This window comes from Haliotis asinina, chromosome 3 (assembly GCF_037392515.1).
Source record: "Haliotis asinina isolate JCU_RB_2024 chromosome 3, JCU_Hal_asi_v2, whole genome shotgun sequence".
Lineage (NCBI taxonomy): Eukaryota > Metazoa > Mollusca > Gastropoda > Lepetellida > Haliotidae > Haliotis > Haliotis asinina.
Window position 1 is genome coordinate 37,363,295 of NC_090282.1, and position 20,549 is coordinate 37,383,843.

Sequence of the window (20,549 nt, forward strand, 5' to 3'; positions counted from 1 at the left end):
TACTTGGACGAACGACAATTTCCAGCCACGTGGTAGTACACCATCTCAGGATTTGTTGATTGTATCGAACTCAAATGCAGAGTATGTATTCACAAAACTTAACATCCATATATACATTATTTATGGATAACAGCTTCCTCTACTGTATATGATGCGACGTTTCGATATGGATTCATATACCGTTATCACTTTTGCTTGACAACGGCAATTAATCATTATTATTATGTTTTACAGATTAAGATTGATATGCAGCAGAGAGGGTTCGGGTGATCCTGGCTATCATTATGTTTTACAGATTAGAAATGAAATGCAGCAGAGAGGGTTTGGGTGATCCTGGCACAGTCAGGCTGGTCACGCTCATCATCAGCTGAGGGCCCTCGCCCCCCTCTACACGCAGCCCAGACAGCGAATGGTACTTCTCTCAGGAAACACTGCCTAGACGAACCCACCAAGAACTTTCCGGAGAATATGGAGGCTCCCCAACACTGCAGCCTTCTGCATTACCCAGATGGTCAGAAGGGCTGTGCTCCCGGTGTAGAACCCGGGCACTCTCCTGATCTGCACCAAGTGATCAGGAGGTACCAAACCAAGGGCCCCGAGAACAATGGGGAGTCTGACGACAGTGTACTTGTGATGCAAGCGAGGCATTTCAAAGGCGAGGTCCGCATATTTATCATGCTTTTCCTGAATCTTGCCAATCACTTTGCTGTCAAAAGGGACTTTATTATTATCATGAAAAGTCTTACTTTCTAATTACTCTTCATACTTCTAAAATGCCAGTCAAACAGATCGTCTCACACACAATGAGCCGTATCGGCAAATGAACCAGCCAATGAAAAGTCGTCTTTATCTTTGAGTGCACACCCACCCGTTCTGACCAGGTTCGGTCTCCCGGGTGCATCGTTTCAATGGAATAAGTCCAAGTACATTTTTGAATAGTTTGTTTTTGTTGCGGGCAGACAGACCCCCATACCAAAATAAAAAATGTATATCACCACACATTAAAGGTTGGATAAAAACGGTCATAATATGATTTTGTTAACAGAAACGTGTTTTTTAGCGTCGAAGAAAATAATGTCGCCGTTGGCCTTTTTGTAAATACGATCAATGTGTTTTGAAAACGAAAATTTTGAGTTTAAAATAACACCGACATATTAGTAATGGTCCACCCTTTCAATGCGCGTAGGTGGTTTGTGGGTGGGCGGGAGATTGAGTGAGTCCACATCCAGAAAAAAATCACACTATCAACTCAATTGTAACAGTTCGGCTTGATCACGAGGAGTGAACCTCAGCAGGGACCTGAGTCATGCTGACAGACATGTAGCTCAGGAAATGGATATTATGGGAGAGGAGTATCTGTACTGGTGAGAACCAGACAGCCATTTTGTGCTATTCATCTCTGATCTGTCCATCCTCCACGAAACCACTCAAACAATTTGTTTTGGCATAATCCCATATACAGCATCTCCACTAAGCTGATTAATCATACATTACGGCACCCTATTGGACATACCAAACGTGTTTGTTTGACATGAACCATTGTGAAATTTTACACAAAGACAACATTTCATTTATTGTTTTTAAAATATTCATCGTTTATTATGAGACTAGCATTGGTAATACTGAAACCAAATCACCAAGGTTTACCAATCAGGGCGCATCTAGGATTCGAACGAAGTAATAAGTAACGAGCAAAAAAGTACACAGGTTGTGTTTCTTAAAGTAAGATTAAAATAACAAAGCGTTTTGATGAAAAGTAAGCTGTATGTTGAAGCTCACCGCACAGCACGTATGTTGTCAACTAAACAAACTGCGGTGTAGTGATTTCCACTGCAGACGAAGAAATTGCCTAATGGGGAGCGAGACCCGTGAGACCGACTCTTCGGTGTTTGATCACCTGGTACTGTTCTACTGGCAATTCACTGGTCATGCCACTATCATCAAGGGCAAGTATTCTAGGATATGTATTTGACATTACTGTATTTTACACCACGTTCTTCCACCACCCATACAAACAATGCCGTTTTCAGACACAATAGTGACGTGTGTGTGTGTGTGTGTGTGTGTGTGTGTGTGTGTGTGTGTGTGTGTGTGTGTGTGTTTAGATTACTGCCAAGCAAATAATCCAAACTCCACACACCATCTTTGTGTGAATTATACTGTTGAAGTGATGTGGAGAGCACATGGGAGACCAAGCCATGACACATGAACTAGAAGAAGCACGTGAAATATGTCCGTTTGTGCTATGCGATTTCAATTTATCGCCATGGGGTTGATCAATCGCTGAGTCGTGTTTCTTTATTGCCAAGTTAAAAACACAATGCTATTTTCGACAGAGTATGAATATATTATGTATACTGGAGCATACACATTCACTTCACATAATACCTCACGACCCGTATATGAGAAACTGTAACACATAGTATTGTTTGACTTTGTCGACCTGGTTCCCATCACAAGTTGTGCGGATTCTAGTCGTAAAAACGATCCAAGGGACATAACTCTATGAGTTTTGATTGGAATTATGTTCGGCCGATAGAGTGTGCGCGACGGTCGATTTGATGCTACAGTGCACTAGTTCATACGAACGTTTTGCTCTAATTTTGTAATCAGGAAACATATCCTTATGCTGATTGAATTATATGGAAGCTTCCCTGATGGCTGATGGTTATTGAGTTATTGACAGACATGAATTATGTATTTTGAGAGAAGTGTGGTGTACTATTGTCCCTTATGATCAGTGAGTCTATTGACGGGGTAAAGATTTTAACATTTTGTTGACATGTTCAATGGACTTGTTTGTCATAGAACTCTCACGTTCAGCATGGGGGAAATGTATTATTGAAATATATATTTCACTCAGTAGACTTGCAACTTTTCAGTTTACTGTTGTCCTTTAGAACAAGTTCAAAAGTCAGTTATCTCTCTCATATATGAATTAAGGTTGCAAAATAATTAACGTTCCCTTTTCACCATATACAAATACCCCAACGTGACCGCATACTGTGAACACATTATTCCCTGACTGGGACCAGTGACAAGTAGTAACTGCGGATTCCGTGTTACGGGAGCTTCATCTAAAACTTGTGTGTTGTCTCAGTACGGTTCATGTGCTCTACGCAATGCATATGGGCGTGACGTTTTCTTTATAGGGAATAAATCAATTATTCACTGACAACCCATAACTATATTCACTCATATGTCATTTAGTGGGTGGCGGTGTGAGAGCCAGGTGGGTAAAACGTGTGATCGTCACGCCGAAGACAGACACGAGTTCGATTCCACACATGGGTACAATGTGTGATGCTCACGGCGTAAAACGAAACTCACTCGCTATGACAGGTTGATTGTAATATGAATTCAGATTCTCCGGCACATGATACAAAAGTACACCAAGTATACGCTCACACATGCAGGACCTTGCAGACAACATCTAAACAAATTTACACTGTCAATAAACGTTATTGAGTCGACTGGTCAAAGGATTTTTTGCGTCAATTCTGTACTTTGTTCGCGGTAATAACATAGAGGCGGTTCATGAGATATCCACACATATTTAGCAAACGTTTGACACTAAGATCCATTTTAACAACTTGTCTTATCATTTTCCTGGGCAGCCAATCATTTGTATAGGAATTATAAAGCAATATTAAACTATTCTTATGTACACATTTGCCAAATGCCGTTTAAATCTATTCAATATATACATATACCAGTTCAATAGCTCCCGGTACAATGAAACCTTCTATCTCTGAGCCATATAAAAGTATATGACATATACTCTTCAAAAACGTAGGGGAACCGGACGTTTGAAGTCTGGCAGAAAGAAAACCCTTTGAAGAACGTTACAATGACATGCATCTTGTGTATGCAGCATCATTTCACGTTATCACCACACGCAAACACAATGCATGGGAAGCACGTGCACAACGTGGGAGCCTCACACGTGCATAGGGTGTCGTTATAAATCTTGACGTTCTTTAGGCAGGTCACTGTAGACCATTTTTCCGATACTTTTCTTGCATCGTTGCATGGTCACGATGTTCAGGGTCAAATCACACACTACGGACTGAAAATTGTAAACCTGAATTTTCATGTTCTGCTCCAGTCACCTAACAAAGGGGATAACTGAACGAACAGCTTTGCTTTGAATGAAATCCATGTGGTGATACATTCTCAAAACATCCATTATTATTGTGTCAACATTAATTAAATCCCATATATCTCCCAATTTCGACAATCGTAGACTGAAAGTGGATGTTCCCCTACTAGAGTATATTTCAAGATCAGTATTCCGTAAGCTCGGCCAGTGGACGAGAAACTCCATACCATTTCTTATTGAAACATTCCTATCATGTAATGGTGCAAACGACACTTTCCTGCATTCATGGAAATGGTGTGTTTGAAGCGCCTTTCCCTTTGCCCTTCTGAATATTCTTGCCTTTAGGTCTCATTTTATCATTGGCCCTCCAAAGACTCACAGTGCTCAGCTCATCGTCCAAATCATTTTAACTCTGACATCATATAACTGAAGCAAACAGTTTAGCTCAATGTGAATTTATTATTCAAGTGCCTGCTGGTCGTCACCGTAATGAAGTTGATTTTTTTCAAGGAAATCGTGCCCGTTTAAGGAACTTGTTCTCACCACGTAACCGGTGAAACAGTAAATGTGGTATCCCTGAAAGGACGCTGTATCCTGATAAGAATTGGCTTGATCCTTCATGTTGTTTAGATGCCATAGGCTGTTTTGTCATGTTTGGAAATATCTGGGCTAAAAACTTTTGTTTCGTTCTCAGAACTGATTGCATCGGTTATAAGTTATTACCGCACTATCGTAATCTCCCGTCCGTGAATTTCCACATGCATTACTCCACAGTTTTCACTCCTTCTTGGGTACTTATCATTAATATACTCCTCACAAAAAGTTAAGCAACACAACTTTTTAGTCTCACTTCATTTTCATTTATCGACATTGCAAATCATGGAATGATGTAATAGAAATGTGAAACTTATGTACACACGATTAACAAAACAATATGAAATGGTACTGAGAAATAACAGACTTATAAATTATGAAAAGCATGTACCCGTGAAACAGTCTTGCAAAACGTGCTGGAACAATGATGCGAAATGTTAACGTTAAGGTTCAAGTCAGTTTTGGACAGTGAAGCAGTGTTCAATGACGCGTATGACCACCACGAGCACAAATGTAATTTTCTACACGTCGTGGCGTTGATGAGCCAATAAAGTTTCTGTTGGGCTGCCATTCTCTCTGTAACTCCTGCTCAGCGTCATCTGAGGTCTGAGGGTGAACATATAGACCGCAAACACAACTTTTAATAATGCGCCAAGCATGTTCAGTGGGATGAAGATCATCAATCTTGCAGGCCAGTAAATGTGTGTGATGATGTTGATCTAAGCATCATTGTAAACCAAAAGTCACTGTGTTCTGTAATCTGATTGGTTGAAAAACATGATCAAATGGTATTTGATTCCCGGAAACTACCAGACTATTCACTGCGTATTGACACGTAGAAACGTCGCAAACAATTGTTTTGTTATGTCATGAACAGTGGTGACGTCATTCAAATCATATTGTGAAGTTAGAATGACGTCACAAATGAGCTACTCCAGATGCTACCATGGGAACCAGCTGATGACACTTCACTGCTGTACCTGTATTCGATGTAAACGAATGCAGATGGTAAAACCCTTTGGTTTACTTTGGCGTTTACAATGTCGATAAACATCATGTGCTGGCCAATTCCCGGGTGTTATTGAGTATTTGAAGCACGGGAATATTTCATTTGAAACCTCCGGATGACGCCGTCGCTTCTGGACGAGTGACTGAATTAAATTAATCTTTTCAAAAATTTGTAAGAGAATTAAGGTTGCAATGTTTGAAGCATACTACAGCGACTCAATTGCAAGGACGTCTGCTTTCTCCTGATGTTTTTTCACTTGGACTTTGAACGTGCATCTCATAACGCTATCTGCATTCTATTCCCAAATACACAGCTTCGTGGGTGTTTCTTTCATTACACCCAGTGCATCTAGCGTCGAACACAGAAAGTTGGTCTTGCTTCAGACTACAAATCAGACAACAATGTAAAAAGACTTGTGCGTCGAGATGCGGTTCTGCCGTTAGCGCCACTGGATAACGTTGAAGATGCCATAGCAGACGCACCGCTAGGCGAGAATGTGGCACAACTGATTATGGTACTACCACCTGGATAGAAGGTACATGGACTCTGTCAACTTGGAATCATTTTGAAAGTGATGGACAAAGAACTAACAATAGTTTGGAGGGTTGGCACAACAAAATCAACAAGTATGCCATGAAGACACACCCGGATGTGTTTGAGGTTGTGCGAATGCTGCAAAAAGAACGGTCAGCTATTGAAGAAAAAATTCAACAGGCCCAAGGACACGAGAGAGATCCCGGCCGTAGACATCGCTACCGAATCATCGACGCTAGGATTCGATCCTTGAAGGCCGACCTTCTTGCCTACAGACCTACTGACTTGAACTACACAGACTACGTGTCAGAGTTGCTTCATCTTGGCTGAACATTCAGATTACTAAAATGTACTTTATCATCACATTTCTCAAATGTTAATACCTTTTTCACTTATATAATATATATCTAAAGCAAAATATATTGCGCGAATATCAGAATGAACGCTATATACCCCCGTTACTTAGCGGGGTTATATATTTGGTGCACTGTTGATATCACACTGTGTTTTTAACTGGTTTGTTAATTGCGATCACACTGGGCGTGAAGTCACTCATGTGGAACATCGTCTCTCTTTCCCGGACTGTCGACAAGTAATTTGGACGGATTAATCGTTGTTGTCGACAGACCGGGTATAAACCGTCGGGACCTTAGGAGCGGGTGAGAACATACATTTGATGCTGAACATGGGCGGCAACTGAGAAAGTATTTATTTTAATAATGCAGAACGGAGTTTCTTCCTCTTATAGACAGCATATATCTATGACGTTAGAAATATGTGCGTAGTAATACGTGATGTCACAAGCTCCATGACGCAATTCCTACTGATCACTCATTTGGTTGAGTTACGTCGTCTAGTTCCCAGTACGCTTTTATTCTGAAGAGCGTATTGTTGTCAACAAATCTTAGTTTATGTTTGAAAATATACCATTAACAAACTCGCGCGGAACTTCAAAAACCTTCAGTTAACCTTTTGAACAAGAAGTACACTTTTAGTTTGCGTGACATTGTGAACCTGGATTTCTATGCTGTTCCTTCGCTAAGTACACTGACAAACGGTCTGGAAACTGATGTTGGTGTCTTCGTAAGTCTTTACATTTGTATCTTCGCTTTATAGTCTACTCCATCTGTCATAGCCAGGCATGAATTTTCTAGGAATCAGAGAACTGCGAGTACCGTGACGACAAACCGGACACTTGCCCGGATGTTTGTTTACACTGTAAAAGTAGTCCCTACAATTTGCATATGACCTCTGTAAATTGCATCGATAGCCGTATATGACCTCAAGGGATACCGAAAATATCCGTTGACTTTATCCTGCCGAGAACTCTACCCATTGTGTGATAAAGTAAGATTATCACTTTGCATCAAGCTTATAAATTGCTCTTTGCGTATTTTACTGCTGTTGCTCGTAGCGTAAGTAGAAACAAAATTCACATTCAGTCAAAAGGTGTATGTCATCTTCAACGCGATGGCTCTGACAAAGTTCACATACACGCGGGGCGGTGGGGTAGCCTAGTGGTTAAAGCGTTCGCTCGTTATGCCGAAGACCCGGGTTCGATTCCCCACATGGGTACAACGTGTGAGGCCCATTTTCTGGTGTCCCCCGCCGTGATATCGCTGAAATATTGCTAAAAGCGGCGTGAAACCAAACTCACTCACTCACATACATGCAGATGAAGCGGGTTCACAGGACACGAATATTTCTTCCTGGTGTAATCTGAAGCCCTAGTGACATTTTACGAGCACCTCAGGCAACCTCACCGTATCCAGGGACATGTAACTCTAATCTTGATGAGTAGTAAAAAGTGACTGATGCGAGTCGCGTGTTGTGTTGTGTCTGCCCGCTACTAAGAAGATATGCGGTTTTTTTTATCGACCTGAAGCTTTACAACACTTCCGTACCGCTATCTCCAAAGAGAGAGAACTGCAACGTAATCTGGCCAAAGTACTTCTGTGTTGCCTATTTAAAACGGCGCGGACATAAAACGATGTATCTAGAGAGGTCTGAAAAGTCTCAGTTTTTGCCAACTTGGAAATATCGTAACTTTTTCCATCCCTTTACGGCAGGATTCCCCTTGCTTACACCTAACGTCATTTTCTAATTATGCCGCGAGAATGGGAGACACCTCGACAAGATAGCGGCGAACGACCTTGTTTTTCATGGAGCTCAAGATTGGTAGTACACCTGATGAATCAAGCAGTTGATAGATGCAGATGTTAGAGGGAGAGTGTCTTCACTTTAAAAAAGAGCATTCATACGAAAAGAACTGTTTGTATTATTTTTCCAGCAGATATCAGTAAGTACCACGAGAATAGGAAACGCTAGTATATATGAAAACATGTTTGCTGTTAAATATCAACCCAGAGGCATCGCAAACAAAGTTGTATGACGTACTACGTACTTATCTGACTATTCACAGATGTTCATATGGACTTATTTTATTACAAAACGGTTGTCGCTAGACGGGATACGTATCTGTACAATGTAAACAACGATTTAGAATCCTGAAAACGTTTGGCATTTATAAACATTCTATAATGCTATTCTCTCAAGAGAAAACAAAGAATGACGTTTTTAGATATACATGTATTTCTTAGCCTAGATTACCATTTTTACATTGTCTCCAGTATATACGTTATCCACGTTACTGCTGAATTATAGTATTCCCAGAAATTATTGAGAATCATGTTGCGTCATGTAACTCATTACGTTTATTAACTTCTGGCGTTTTACTTACATAAACATGTTAAAACAGCATCCTTTTACAGTCTCAGTCTTGTTTTAGTACTTTGTTAGACCTCCTCGCTCTGCAATGCATGCCTGAATACGCCTAGGCACACTACCCATCAAAGTTTGTAGGTAATCGTGTGACAGGGTATCCCAATATTGGACCACCTCGGCCTTCATATCTTCAATATTTCTCAGTCCCTTTTGGTTTATTCTGTCCTTCATGACTCCCCACACATTCTCAATTGGGTTTAGGTCTGGGCTGTAACTGGGCCAGTCTAAAACTGTTTTGTGTAGCGCGCAGTGTGTTTTGGGTCATTATCATGCTGGAAAATCCAATCATCTTCATACTATGTTAGTGCTGTCGGAAGAAGGTGACCATTTAGAATGTCAGCGTATCTTTCTTTTGTCAAGTTTCCCGTGAAAACACACAATGGCGTCACTCCGCGAGCCGATATGCCACCCCACATGTGAAACTTCGGGCTATGTTTTGGTCGCTGGTAGATAGGTTTGACAGTATCTATGGTCCAAATTTTCACACAGTTAGGGAAAAGCCAAACAGAACTTTCATCCGAAAAGAAAACATTATCCCAATCTTGATTTTCATGAGCCCGACACCAGTTTAAACGTTTTTCCTTTTGTGCATCTTTCATCAACGGCGAGGGAATTCCACGTTTTTTCACCCAATTAAGTCTCTGTAATTCCTGCCTAACTGTTTCATTGCATACCTGAGGACTTCCTCTGCTAATCATTTCATTTCTGATGTTCTCAACACTTTTCAATTTGCCCCTACTCACAATCTGCCCAAGTCTTCGGCGATCCACAACACTGAATTTCCTAGGCCGACCTGCCCCTGCTTTGTGCTCTATCCCGGTTCCTGTTTGAATATTTTTCAAAGTTCTGTATACTGTAGACAGAGGAATACCATGTCTACAAGCTAACACTTTAGCATCAGCCTCACCCCTTTCAAAATCATCTAGAATGAGCTTTCTTTTCTCTCTTGCTGTAAATTCTGCCATGTCAACACAGGAAGCCGTCTGCTCAGACAAGGGCGATAACTCTTGACGTAATGAGCTGCCTTCTAAGCCTTCAAGAGTTGTCTCCCTTATTTAGTATGCTTAGTGCATAGTGAAAGCCCTTTTTCCAATCTTAGCATCATTAGAAAAAAACAAAGATTTTCTCAATAATTTCTGGGAACACTATATCAATATCTAGAACACACAAATACCTCGTTAAAATTCTTAAAATGATGTGAAATAGCTGAAGAAGTAATTAGGAACATGTGTTAAAGACAAACAGCCGATTATTCCAGATGCCTTTACAATAAAAGAATAATTAGAGTTCACGTCGTTTAGTTTTTAAGGATGTCATCTACGTGACCTACATATACCAATATACAACATAAAATGCTGGAAAGAGCCGACAATAGCGAGGCAAGTGGTTCAAGAGGATGCAGCAAATAGCAGTAATATGTCACAGATGATGTACAGAGACAGTCTGTGATACTTAATACACACAAATGTCCTCTTGGCAGCAACTATACAATTGTCATTCTTTTCACATATTGATCTATCAATAAATTCAATACTTTCTATGCAAAATCTAGCTAATGGTAAATCAATGCATTTGGTAAGTTATGTTTCTAAGCCGTCTTGACCTTAGTAGCGTAATTACACTAAAATGAACATTCTCAACATTATAAGACACCCTTTAATAAAGCTATACTTCGTTACGTTTCCATGTCATGTATTTATACTGTTTCATCAATACATAATGCTCATTTTGTTGTAAGAATCCATGATAATACGTCTATCGTAAGCTACAGAGCTACCATACAATGAAGGGTAACATATATTACGACAAATGTCACGTTTCTCGTAGTTCTTCAGTTTCCTCATCTGGTGCCCTTTCCAAACAAGAATATTGTACATTGATTTCTGATCAATAGTGAATGATACTGTGTAGAAGGCAAAATTTTATTCCAAATTTGTTCCATGTTACATTATAATGATTGAAACAAAATGTTCAGGTAGATTACATATGGTGGTAACGTAGATTGAATGATTTCACGTTTCTGCGTTACTTCCTTGAGATGTATTTTTCCAAAGTTAAAAGCTGTATCCCATCAACTGTCACTGATTGTGATGGAGAGAGTTGTACTTCTTAAAAGGGAACATCAGCAAAACTGTAATTACATTTGTGTTTTCTTGATCTGTGCTATTCGATTTGTCACAGAAATCAAGTAGATTACAAAATATGCCTGCATTATCATAAGACTGTAACGGGCCAAGAGTCCCTATTCTGGATTTTTACACACCATGTTCCATGAGCTGTTACCAGTTAAAACCTACTGAAGGTTCCCAGAGAGTCAAGACTTTACTTTTCCAAAATATAACTGGCAATTAGCTCCACAGAGAATTGGTAATTTACGTCTTCATTCTACACTGTCGAGAAAAAGAATTGTCAAAGTTTAAATGGGTAAATGGGTATTTCGTAAGGATGGAAACTCGATATGCGAACTGCTAGTTCTCAGATTGCACGGTGCTCAGATTGATAATACGAGCGTTCCGTTGACACTGGCATTCAGTGTTCGACGGAAAAAAACAAACGCCTAAACGCCGAGCTGGATATCGATGCTATACAAATATTAGAAGAACAATAATTAAAAAAATAGCTGGATTTTTATGAAACTCATCACAGAATTAGCATCAAACGAGTGAAAGCGAATGAAAATGGTATTACACGAAAGGTCGTTTAGTACACTCTATTTATTACTCGCCCGTGGAGTATACTTCGGTGTAATATTTTTACGGCAATATTACACTAATGTAATACCGCTAGACATATGACGTGACGTCATTATGGTTACAGTTATGAGGTCGCAATGGTATTAGACCTTCCTTTACTCACGGAAATCTGAGAGTCATCACAGTGTAGGCAGTTTCTGCCAAACTGTGTTGGAAAGCAATAAACAGAATGCTAAGCTCGCTTCCTTGAAATATTATTGTTTTAAAGCCTTGAAAGATTTGGTATCAAACCCCCATTCGCTCATCTGAAACCTAATCACTAACTCATTAATAAAATTGGTATTAGACGGACAGACGGACGGACGTTTATAATCATTCACTCTCTCTCTCTCTCTCTCTCTCTCTCTCTCTCTCTCTCTCTCTCTCTCTCTCTCTCTCTCTCTCTCTCTCTCTCTCTCTCTCTCTCTCTCTCTCTCTCTCTCTCTCTCTCTCTCTCTTGCTGAATGCCTATTCTACCTCGGACCTTCACGGATCACCATTCCATACTTCACACTACTCCGATCAACAGTTATACCATTCACCAATGTTTCATGTAACCCTTTACTGTACTTTTCTTTTTCTCATACATTTTGGTTGGTTTGTTGAGCATGGATCTGCGGATCTGTGTCAAACAAGTCAGCGAGCTTGATCACCCATCCCGTTAGTCGAATCTTGCACCTTAAACACGTCCACGTTCTTCTAATTAAGTTTTGTTCTTAAACACTTGAATATGAATTGTTTCCATGTCAGTTAAAGCATATTAAAAATACTTACACATTGACTTAAATGCATTATGCCATGCAACGGAAACCATGCAACGTGAACCCTGCTCCACTCGGTGAAACGACTGACGGGAGTCACCTGTACACTCACGTGATTAAGCAGTACTGCTAATGTTTACAGATGGACAAAGTTGTATAGACCTGAATTTAAGATCCTTCGGCATACAGTCACAGGCAGATCTAATAGCCCTGTCCAAAATTTCTGTAAAAGACCCAATATCTTAGATCTTTTGTTTATAGGATGGGTTTTATTATTCTATCGGATATTTTCTCTAAAGGTAGCTAATTTGCTATTTCACCGGTTACACTATCAACAAGCTCGTTTGACTATGTCTTCAAGTTGTGACAACTTACTTGTGAAAGAGTTTTCTGATAGCGACGACTGAACAACATGCAGCACTTTCTGTGATGTGTCCATGTCTCTATAAGCATTCACGAGAGTCTCCACTGTTGATGGCCTGCGTCTTCCTGTGTTGTCACTGTGCGCTGCGCTGTGTTAAAAATAGGTCAGCCTGAGTAACACCCACAAGACTAGAGGCACTACAACGTTATGTTGAAAAGGGGAATAAGCGTTGAGCGAAGTAATAATTCATTGCGCTTGCACTCGCATTATTGTTTCCTGAGTGTGTGAGAGTATGGATTACCCATGACGTACAACTAGTCTCTGATATGAACATATTGTACTGAAAAAGAAAATAAAATGATATGAAAAGGAACCCTGAGACTTTCATCATTTTCAGAAAGTGTCTAGACTTGCTACTTTTTCTAGACTTTCTTTATTATATTTGCTTCAGGGTCTGTGCTCTGCTGTCTCCATGCTTTCTCGCACACCTGACTGTCCATATTTATTAAAGTCACTGGGAAACTTTGGATCTGTAAACATCAACGTTAGGCAGTTAGTAGTCAACAGATTATTAAGGAACTTGTAAAGTCACTGGAAAACTTTATCTAAACTGTTTTCGTCAGTTATCCCACCCATTTACGGTCAGTCCGTGCTGACTGGGGTCCGTAAAGACTTAAATGAACGTGGAAACAACAAATCGTCTCTCTTGATACATCGAAAAGTGGTATTTCACTCGCGCATACTGTATCCACTTGGACGCCTCTACAGAAATGGACCCAGAACCTTTAAAGCAAAGTGCTGGAAGATATCAATGGTGGACACAGATCTGAAACTAAAACTTGAACTGTTTATAGCATCACAGTTAGTATTCATCCAGTTGTTGTATTGGCATTGTTGAATTGACATTGTATTGACATTCACTGTTTATAAAACCACAGTGGACCGTTCGTTATCACACATTCATTCTTCAGAAGGAAAAAATACAATCCTTATCTGCAGATGAAAGCAAACCTTTATTTAAAGTTCCTAAATAACGTTACAACTGCAGATATAGATGCAGAAACAAAACAAAGAAACAAACAAAAAAGCAAGAAAACAAACCAAAAAGCCACAAAAAACATGTTTTAAATGATAAAATGATAATTTATCCAAACTTTTCATAAAGAAACAGATAATATAATATATCAGTACTGATAAATAATAATACAATATATCGGTACGTTTCACCAATGTGAAAAGTATTAAGTTGGTAACGGTAAAGGAAAGTTCAATTATGAAATATATGTGACACGCTCCCATTTCTAAACAAGCAGCTACGCAGTATGTGCAGCACGGTCAAGATTTTCCCAGAACACCTCCTGACCTTCCTGATCATCCGTGTACTCCAAGTAGGAATCTTGCCGCATTAATTCCACTATGTTAGGAGGCAGATCCTTCAGTGGGATCTTCTCCAGGACTACCACTAGCAGTGTGTTTCGTCCAGTGTAGATACTCTCCATCTTAGCCATCTCCACCTCATACTTACACCAGTAGCTCTTCAGGAAGTTTCTTGATAGGATTATCACTGTCCTCCGGCTGGATCTGATGGCATTCAGGATATTTGCAGCAATAGCTTCCCCCACAAGAAAGTCTCGATGATGGATACAGAGACGAAGTCCACGCTGCCCCTCCAATATCCGCCTCATGTCTTCAACAACAAATCCTCGGTCCTCGTCAGCATAGGAGATGAAAGCATCAAACTCAAACTGAGATCCACCTTCTTCTTCCTCCTCAGCAGCCAGATAACCCCTGTGTTTTATTCGCAACAGGTAGTAAAGATACCTCAGTTTCCATCTAAACCTGTACACTATTCCTGTTATGGACAAACTCAGAACAAGCATCACAAGGCAGAGGACACCGATAGATAGACCTAAGTAGGAGGTACACCTTTTGTCAAGGTCAAAGACGAGCTGATGGATGTCTTTTAATAAACGTTGTCTGTTACTGTCATCCACGCAGATCATGTTATCAAGATTGGGAAGTCTAAAAGAATAATCTCTCATCCATTTCAGTGAGTTCAAAGTCAAGCAATTGCACTTGAGAGGGTTGTCATGAAAGTACAACTGAAAATCCTCTCTCATCATGCAACTGACTTGATGACGCAACAGAGATGGAACTTCATCAAAAGAGTTTCTTGATAAATTGATGACTGTCATATTGAAACTGATTTGTTCGATGCTCCACGACATGAGATAATTAGAACCTAAATTTAAGATTTGAAGCCGATTGTTATGTTTGAAGATCAGCTTTGGAAGTGAACTTATCTTATTATTTGATAAGTCGAGATATTCTAGCAAAGGGATTTCACCAAATGTGTCATTCGTGAGGGTATATCCAAGGTAATTGGAACTGACATCCAGATATTTCAAGGATGGAAAATATGATAAGACTCCTTCAGCCAAGTATTCGCAGAAATTGTTAGAACCGTGCATTTTCTCTAGGTGTGTTAATCCTATGATTGGACCCGTCCACGAAGAAAAATAATTAAACGATAGATTTATCTCCCGAATTTTGTTTTCACCAATTTGGAAGCCTATGATTTCAAAGGCCATTTTTGAATGACTTGCATCGACAAATGAAACATTTGGGGGCACATAAATTGTAACATTTCCCGTGAAAGGTTTGCTATAACTATCTCGTTGAAGAAGGTGACGTGAATGAAGATTTGCATCGTCAAAGAAAGATATTGCTGATTCACTTTGATGCGACCCATCAAGCCACTCCAAATCTGTCAACACAGACAATTCCATCAAGTAAAGCCCAAACGAAAGGCGATTGTCCCTGAGAGATATTCTTTTGAGAGATGTTGGGAGGTTAATCATTACATTTCTGTCAATGATTTCTATTCTGTTTCCTGCAATGTACAATTCTTCTAATTTGATATTCTTTAGACATTTGACATCTTCAGCTGCCAACAATGTACTGCGTCCCATTATTCGGTTTATTCTATTTATGTTTAGTGTTCTCAGAGACGAATTTTGTAGGCCATACATAGCTTGTCCCAATTTTGTAATTCCCAGATATCTGTTATGTGACACGAAGAGGGATGTAAGATTCTTTAACACTTCAAAAGACGATATGTCAATGTCAATCAACTGACAGTATGACACATCCAGAGTCTGTAGGTGTGGTACATTCTCAAATGTGTCATTCCTCAGATAACGAGTGTAACACGTTCTAAACCGTCCTCCTAGTGATAACGACTGGAGCTGCTTCAATTTGCATCCCTTTCCAAAATATAGTTCTTTTGGTCCATCAATGCGTAGATCTTGTAAGAACACTAAGTATTTGAAAGCACAGTCTGGATAAGCATCTCGTTCAAAATTGTCCCCAGTATGGTGAATATCTTTTTGAATGGAACTAGAATTGGAGCTATCTTTCAATGGTCGACATTTAGAGGCTTTTTTCAAGCTTGCGTCATAAGGGCGAGATTTAATATTTTGGTTAATGTGCAGAATGTTTAGCTTAGTTTGATGTTTGAATAGCCCGTCACGATAGACCTCTGTTGGAGATAAATGATTGTCATTGAGATCCAAAAGTTCTAAATTTCTTAACTCCTGAAACGCGTGAAGTTCAATATATTGAAGACCATTGGAAGATACATCCAGTGTGGTAAGGTGTACGTAACTGAGAGATCCATTTTCCAAGCAACTGATGTGGTTTCCTGAAAGATTGAGAACAGATATGTTGGGTAGCAGGTGTGATGGGACTTTGTCAAGTTTCTGATGTGAACAGTCAGCTATTACCCTCTCTCCATCGTCATAACATTTACATGGCACACAGTGATCTTGATTCACATGCTGACGTGCATGGCCGGTTGTCTCGTGAGCTGCATCATCACGCGTATCTTGACTTGCATCATCACGTGTATCTTGACTTGCATCAACACTTGTATCTTGAAGTGCATCATCATTTATATCTTGACGTGCTTCATTACTTGTATCTTGATTTGCATCACCACGTGCATCTTGGCTAGAATCGTCACTTGTATCTTGACGTACCTCATCACGTGTAATTTGAACTGCATCATTACGTGTATCTTGACTTGCTTCATCTGCACCATTGCTTTCATCGATGCTTGCCTTTTGAGTTGCAACGTAGCTTGCATCTCCATTCACAGCTTGGAATGATGTGACTGCATTCTCAGAGACTGGAAGTTCCTGCAATAGGACCAGCACCAGAAGGTTCTGAAAGGACCATATAAAAACATTATTCGCTTGTAATTTACTGCTTTGAACCGACGTCAATCACGCGATGGTTTTATATTCAGGGATTACGATTCCGTGTGCAAAGTTCCCACCGACCAAGCAGGAAATAGGTCTCAACGGTTTTCACTTTTACCCTCAATCTATAGGTGATTCAGTGATCTTTTTTTATACACTGGTGGAATACGTTAGACCTTAAAACGTTACATTATTTTCTCATATCTTGCGATGGATCTTACAAGATATTTCAAACAGTAATGACTATGAAGTCAGGAAAAATACTTGCCATTACCGGATATATTTAACGTAATGTAATTTCATTGGTGACTGTTGATATTTCACTCGATCTTGCTTTTCAATTTACTTTCAACCCATCAAAGTATGGCACTTCCGGAATAAGTTACAAAGTCTATCAGCTGATGATGGCTTTCAATGGCTGTTCGGAAGGTGAGGTAGTCTAGTGGTTTAAACGTTCGCTAGTCAAGCCAGAATCCGGGTTCGATTCCCCACATGGACATTTCATTTCATGTGTCCCCCTCCGTGATTTTGTTGGAATATTGCTAAAGGTGGCGTAAAACCAGACTCACTCGTTCAGTAGCATTAATAATATGCGGTAAATTCTATTTACAGAATCTGATCATAGAATGTAGATTATGCTTGTGATTCAACTGAAGATATGAAATATATACGTGTGTGTTTCAGTAGTTTGGTTTTCATGTGTCTTGTGCCCCCGCCGTTTACTAGGGGAATACTTGTAAGAACCGTTATCACTGGATTGTCTGGTCCAGATTCGATTATTTACAGACCGCCGCCATATAGCTGGAATATTGCTGAGTGCGGCGTAAAACTAAACTCACTCACTCATCATGAACTTGCCTCATGAAACCATTTCAAGCGGGTGTCGATGGAAGCTTTCATAGTACATGTACTTTTCACCAAGGAATTTCCCAGACTTGTTGCATGTGTTTACACATATATTAACACTCACGCCAAAGGGCCTGGATCGAATCCCCACATGGCTAAATGTGTGAGGTGTGTTTATCTGGTGTTCCTGTCGTGGTATGTGAGGAGTGTTGTTAAAATAGTGCCTGGCTCAGTTCACATTAAACGAATGCCACACATTACATAAACTTAATTTACAATGGAAAGTAAAACATGTCTTGAATCAATTTTGTAAAGTGGGGACATGATAATATCTGTGATCAAGTCCCAGGTTCTTTCGGTCACTCAATGCGTTTTGTTATGAAACGTGTTATTTTCAGAACCAAACCCGTGCTAAATCAAAGTGCTGAACTTTCACAGCCTCATTCAGTGAATATGTTACTTGAAACAAATCAAACTAAACTCTCTAACTCCCTTAACTCTAACTCTCTTACTCACCCGAACGAGCTCCATGTCCGAATCTTGACCAGCTCTATTCAGCGTTCGGTTTCCTTATGTATGCTACAAGGAAAACTGCTTATCTAACCAACGAGTTACATGCACATACTTTGCTATAGAGGTGATAGCAGTCAGCACTTCCCTGTTTCCTCTTATTCATCTAAATCCCTCCTATAACTAAAAACAACTATTCATCCAACCAGTGGGTGAACTGCACGCACAATAGCTGCAGATATGCTTGCAGATGGCACTTCCCTGTCTGGTGTTATGCAAAGCTCTAAATAATATAAAGGAAAAGAATGATGCACAGATTATAACAATATATTTAACAAAATCTTTGCTATTTAGAACTTTCGACAGCTCCTGTTCGCGAGAACGCTAGAATGTTCCCAATAACATTCCATAGATACGTCAACAATACGTAACACAGTAGTACACCCCTTAATTATATAAGACCGGAAGTGTCTTAGACACACTATTGTCATAAGCGAGGGAGTTAGGTATAGCGACACTTTGAACATTATTTTAACTGAATGAAGGTAAGAAAGCTTGTACATGTTGTGGATAGAAAGCCATGTGATGAAAGAAAGTACGTTTGGATGTTTATCATCCAAGTGTTCCACAGAAGAAACTGTTTGTGTGAAATCATATGATAAGTCCTAGGTGATATCGTTTGACAGCAGATTTTATACAATGCCCTGACAATTCTATGATGTCATGAACGTGATGTCACAACGCAGTGACAACGCAATAGACAACGCGTCTATTGATATCAGTTATATCAACACTCGTTGATAAAGGTAAAGGTATTTGAAACTTTATAAACCCGTGTTCATGTAATCGATATCAGTAGACAATTGGATGAGATTCTCTATTTATCACTTTTGACTTATCCCAGGTGCAGGGAATTATAAATGACAAACCAAAATGTTCATTCAGGCCCGAGACAACTTGACTTTTTCGAGAATAGCCAATGTTAACGGCAACATATTTATTTGGCCAGCGCGTTCTCCAGATACGAACAACACTGAATATCTCTAAGATCATCTTGATCGTCAGTTGAGGCAGCAAACTGGCAGGAACTTGAACAGATTCTCTTGAACGTATGGAATATGATTCATCTCGATCTTGATCGTCAGTTAAGACAGTGTGTGCTATCTCCACCGAACAGAAAGGAAGATGAACAGTTTCTCTTGGACTAACCACCTCAGTGAGGAGACATGTGCTGGCTTGTTTTGCTGTACAAGGTGGTCACACTCGCTAAAGATGGTGTGGTCCTTTATCGCTGTCTCATTTAGTGACTTTTATGCACTTTTTGCATGAATGTACACTTTTTTGCTTCAGTCAGTGATAACTTTCTTTTGATCTGAAGTTTATTTAAAACATTCAAACAAACTTCAGACATAATGCACTGAGAAATACTAATAGTATATATCTCGCAGACTGATGTAAAGGTGCATGTAAAATTTGACTGTGTACGATGCTGTATATAGTGGAAGCTGTAAAAACCGGCATCTGATTCATACAGCAAGTTGTCAATACCGACATAAAATCCAAGTCTCTTCCGTGCCTTTTACATGTATCAGTAGCTCTGCAATCCGGCACATTGCCTAAAGCGGATTATTTCCCTCACCCCAATGAGTGAAGGATTGTGTAGTCTATATGTAGGCGGAAGCCTAAAATGAAGTAAATTTCTTCCTCGTTGAAAATGAGGATAAAATAATTATCGTATCTTATCTGTATGTAAAATAATTATCGTAAATCTCACATACATCTTTGTTTCTATTTTGTGTCCAGTGACATCGGTAATAACTTTATTTTGCCTAGTTGTTTACGTATGCCAAATGCAAGGTAGTGTAGCTGTAAATGCTATTTCGTTGGGTGTAATTCCTGTATAATCACGGCTCGAAAATGTGTGTTGCATTTAGACACTTACTACAACAGCAACGGTAACTGGATTAGTGGTTCAGTCAGTGGCATTTTCTAGACTAATCAAAGCAGGGACAGAGTTGGGAATATCTCAACGACCATTGGCGAACACCATT

At 39.7% G+C, this 20,549-nt stretch overlaps 1 protein-coding gene across 1 annotated transcript; it reads right to left on the reverse strand.

The window, feature by feature from the left end:
• Nucleotides 1–13,879: 13,879 nt before the first annotated feature.
• LOC137276796 (toll-like receptor 4) lies at nt 13,880–18,588 on the reverse strand. The gene is made up of 2 exons (XM_067808439.1): nt 18,505–18,588; nt 13,880–17,106 (listed from the first exon to the last, which is right to left on the reverse strand). The coding sequence occupies exons 1-2, from the start codon at nt 18,517–18,519 to the stop codon at nt 14,194–14,196; spliced, it is 2,928 nt and encodes a 975-aa protein (XP_067664540.1). The 5' UTR covers nt 18,520–18,588; the 3' UTR covers nt 13,880–14,193.
• Between the last annotated feature and the right edge of the window lie 1,961 nt (nt 18,589–20,549).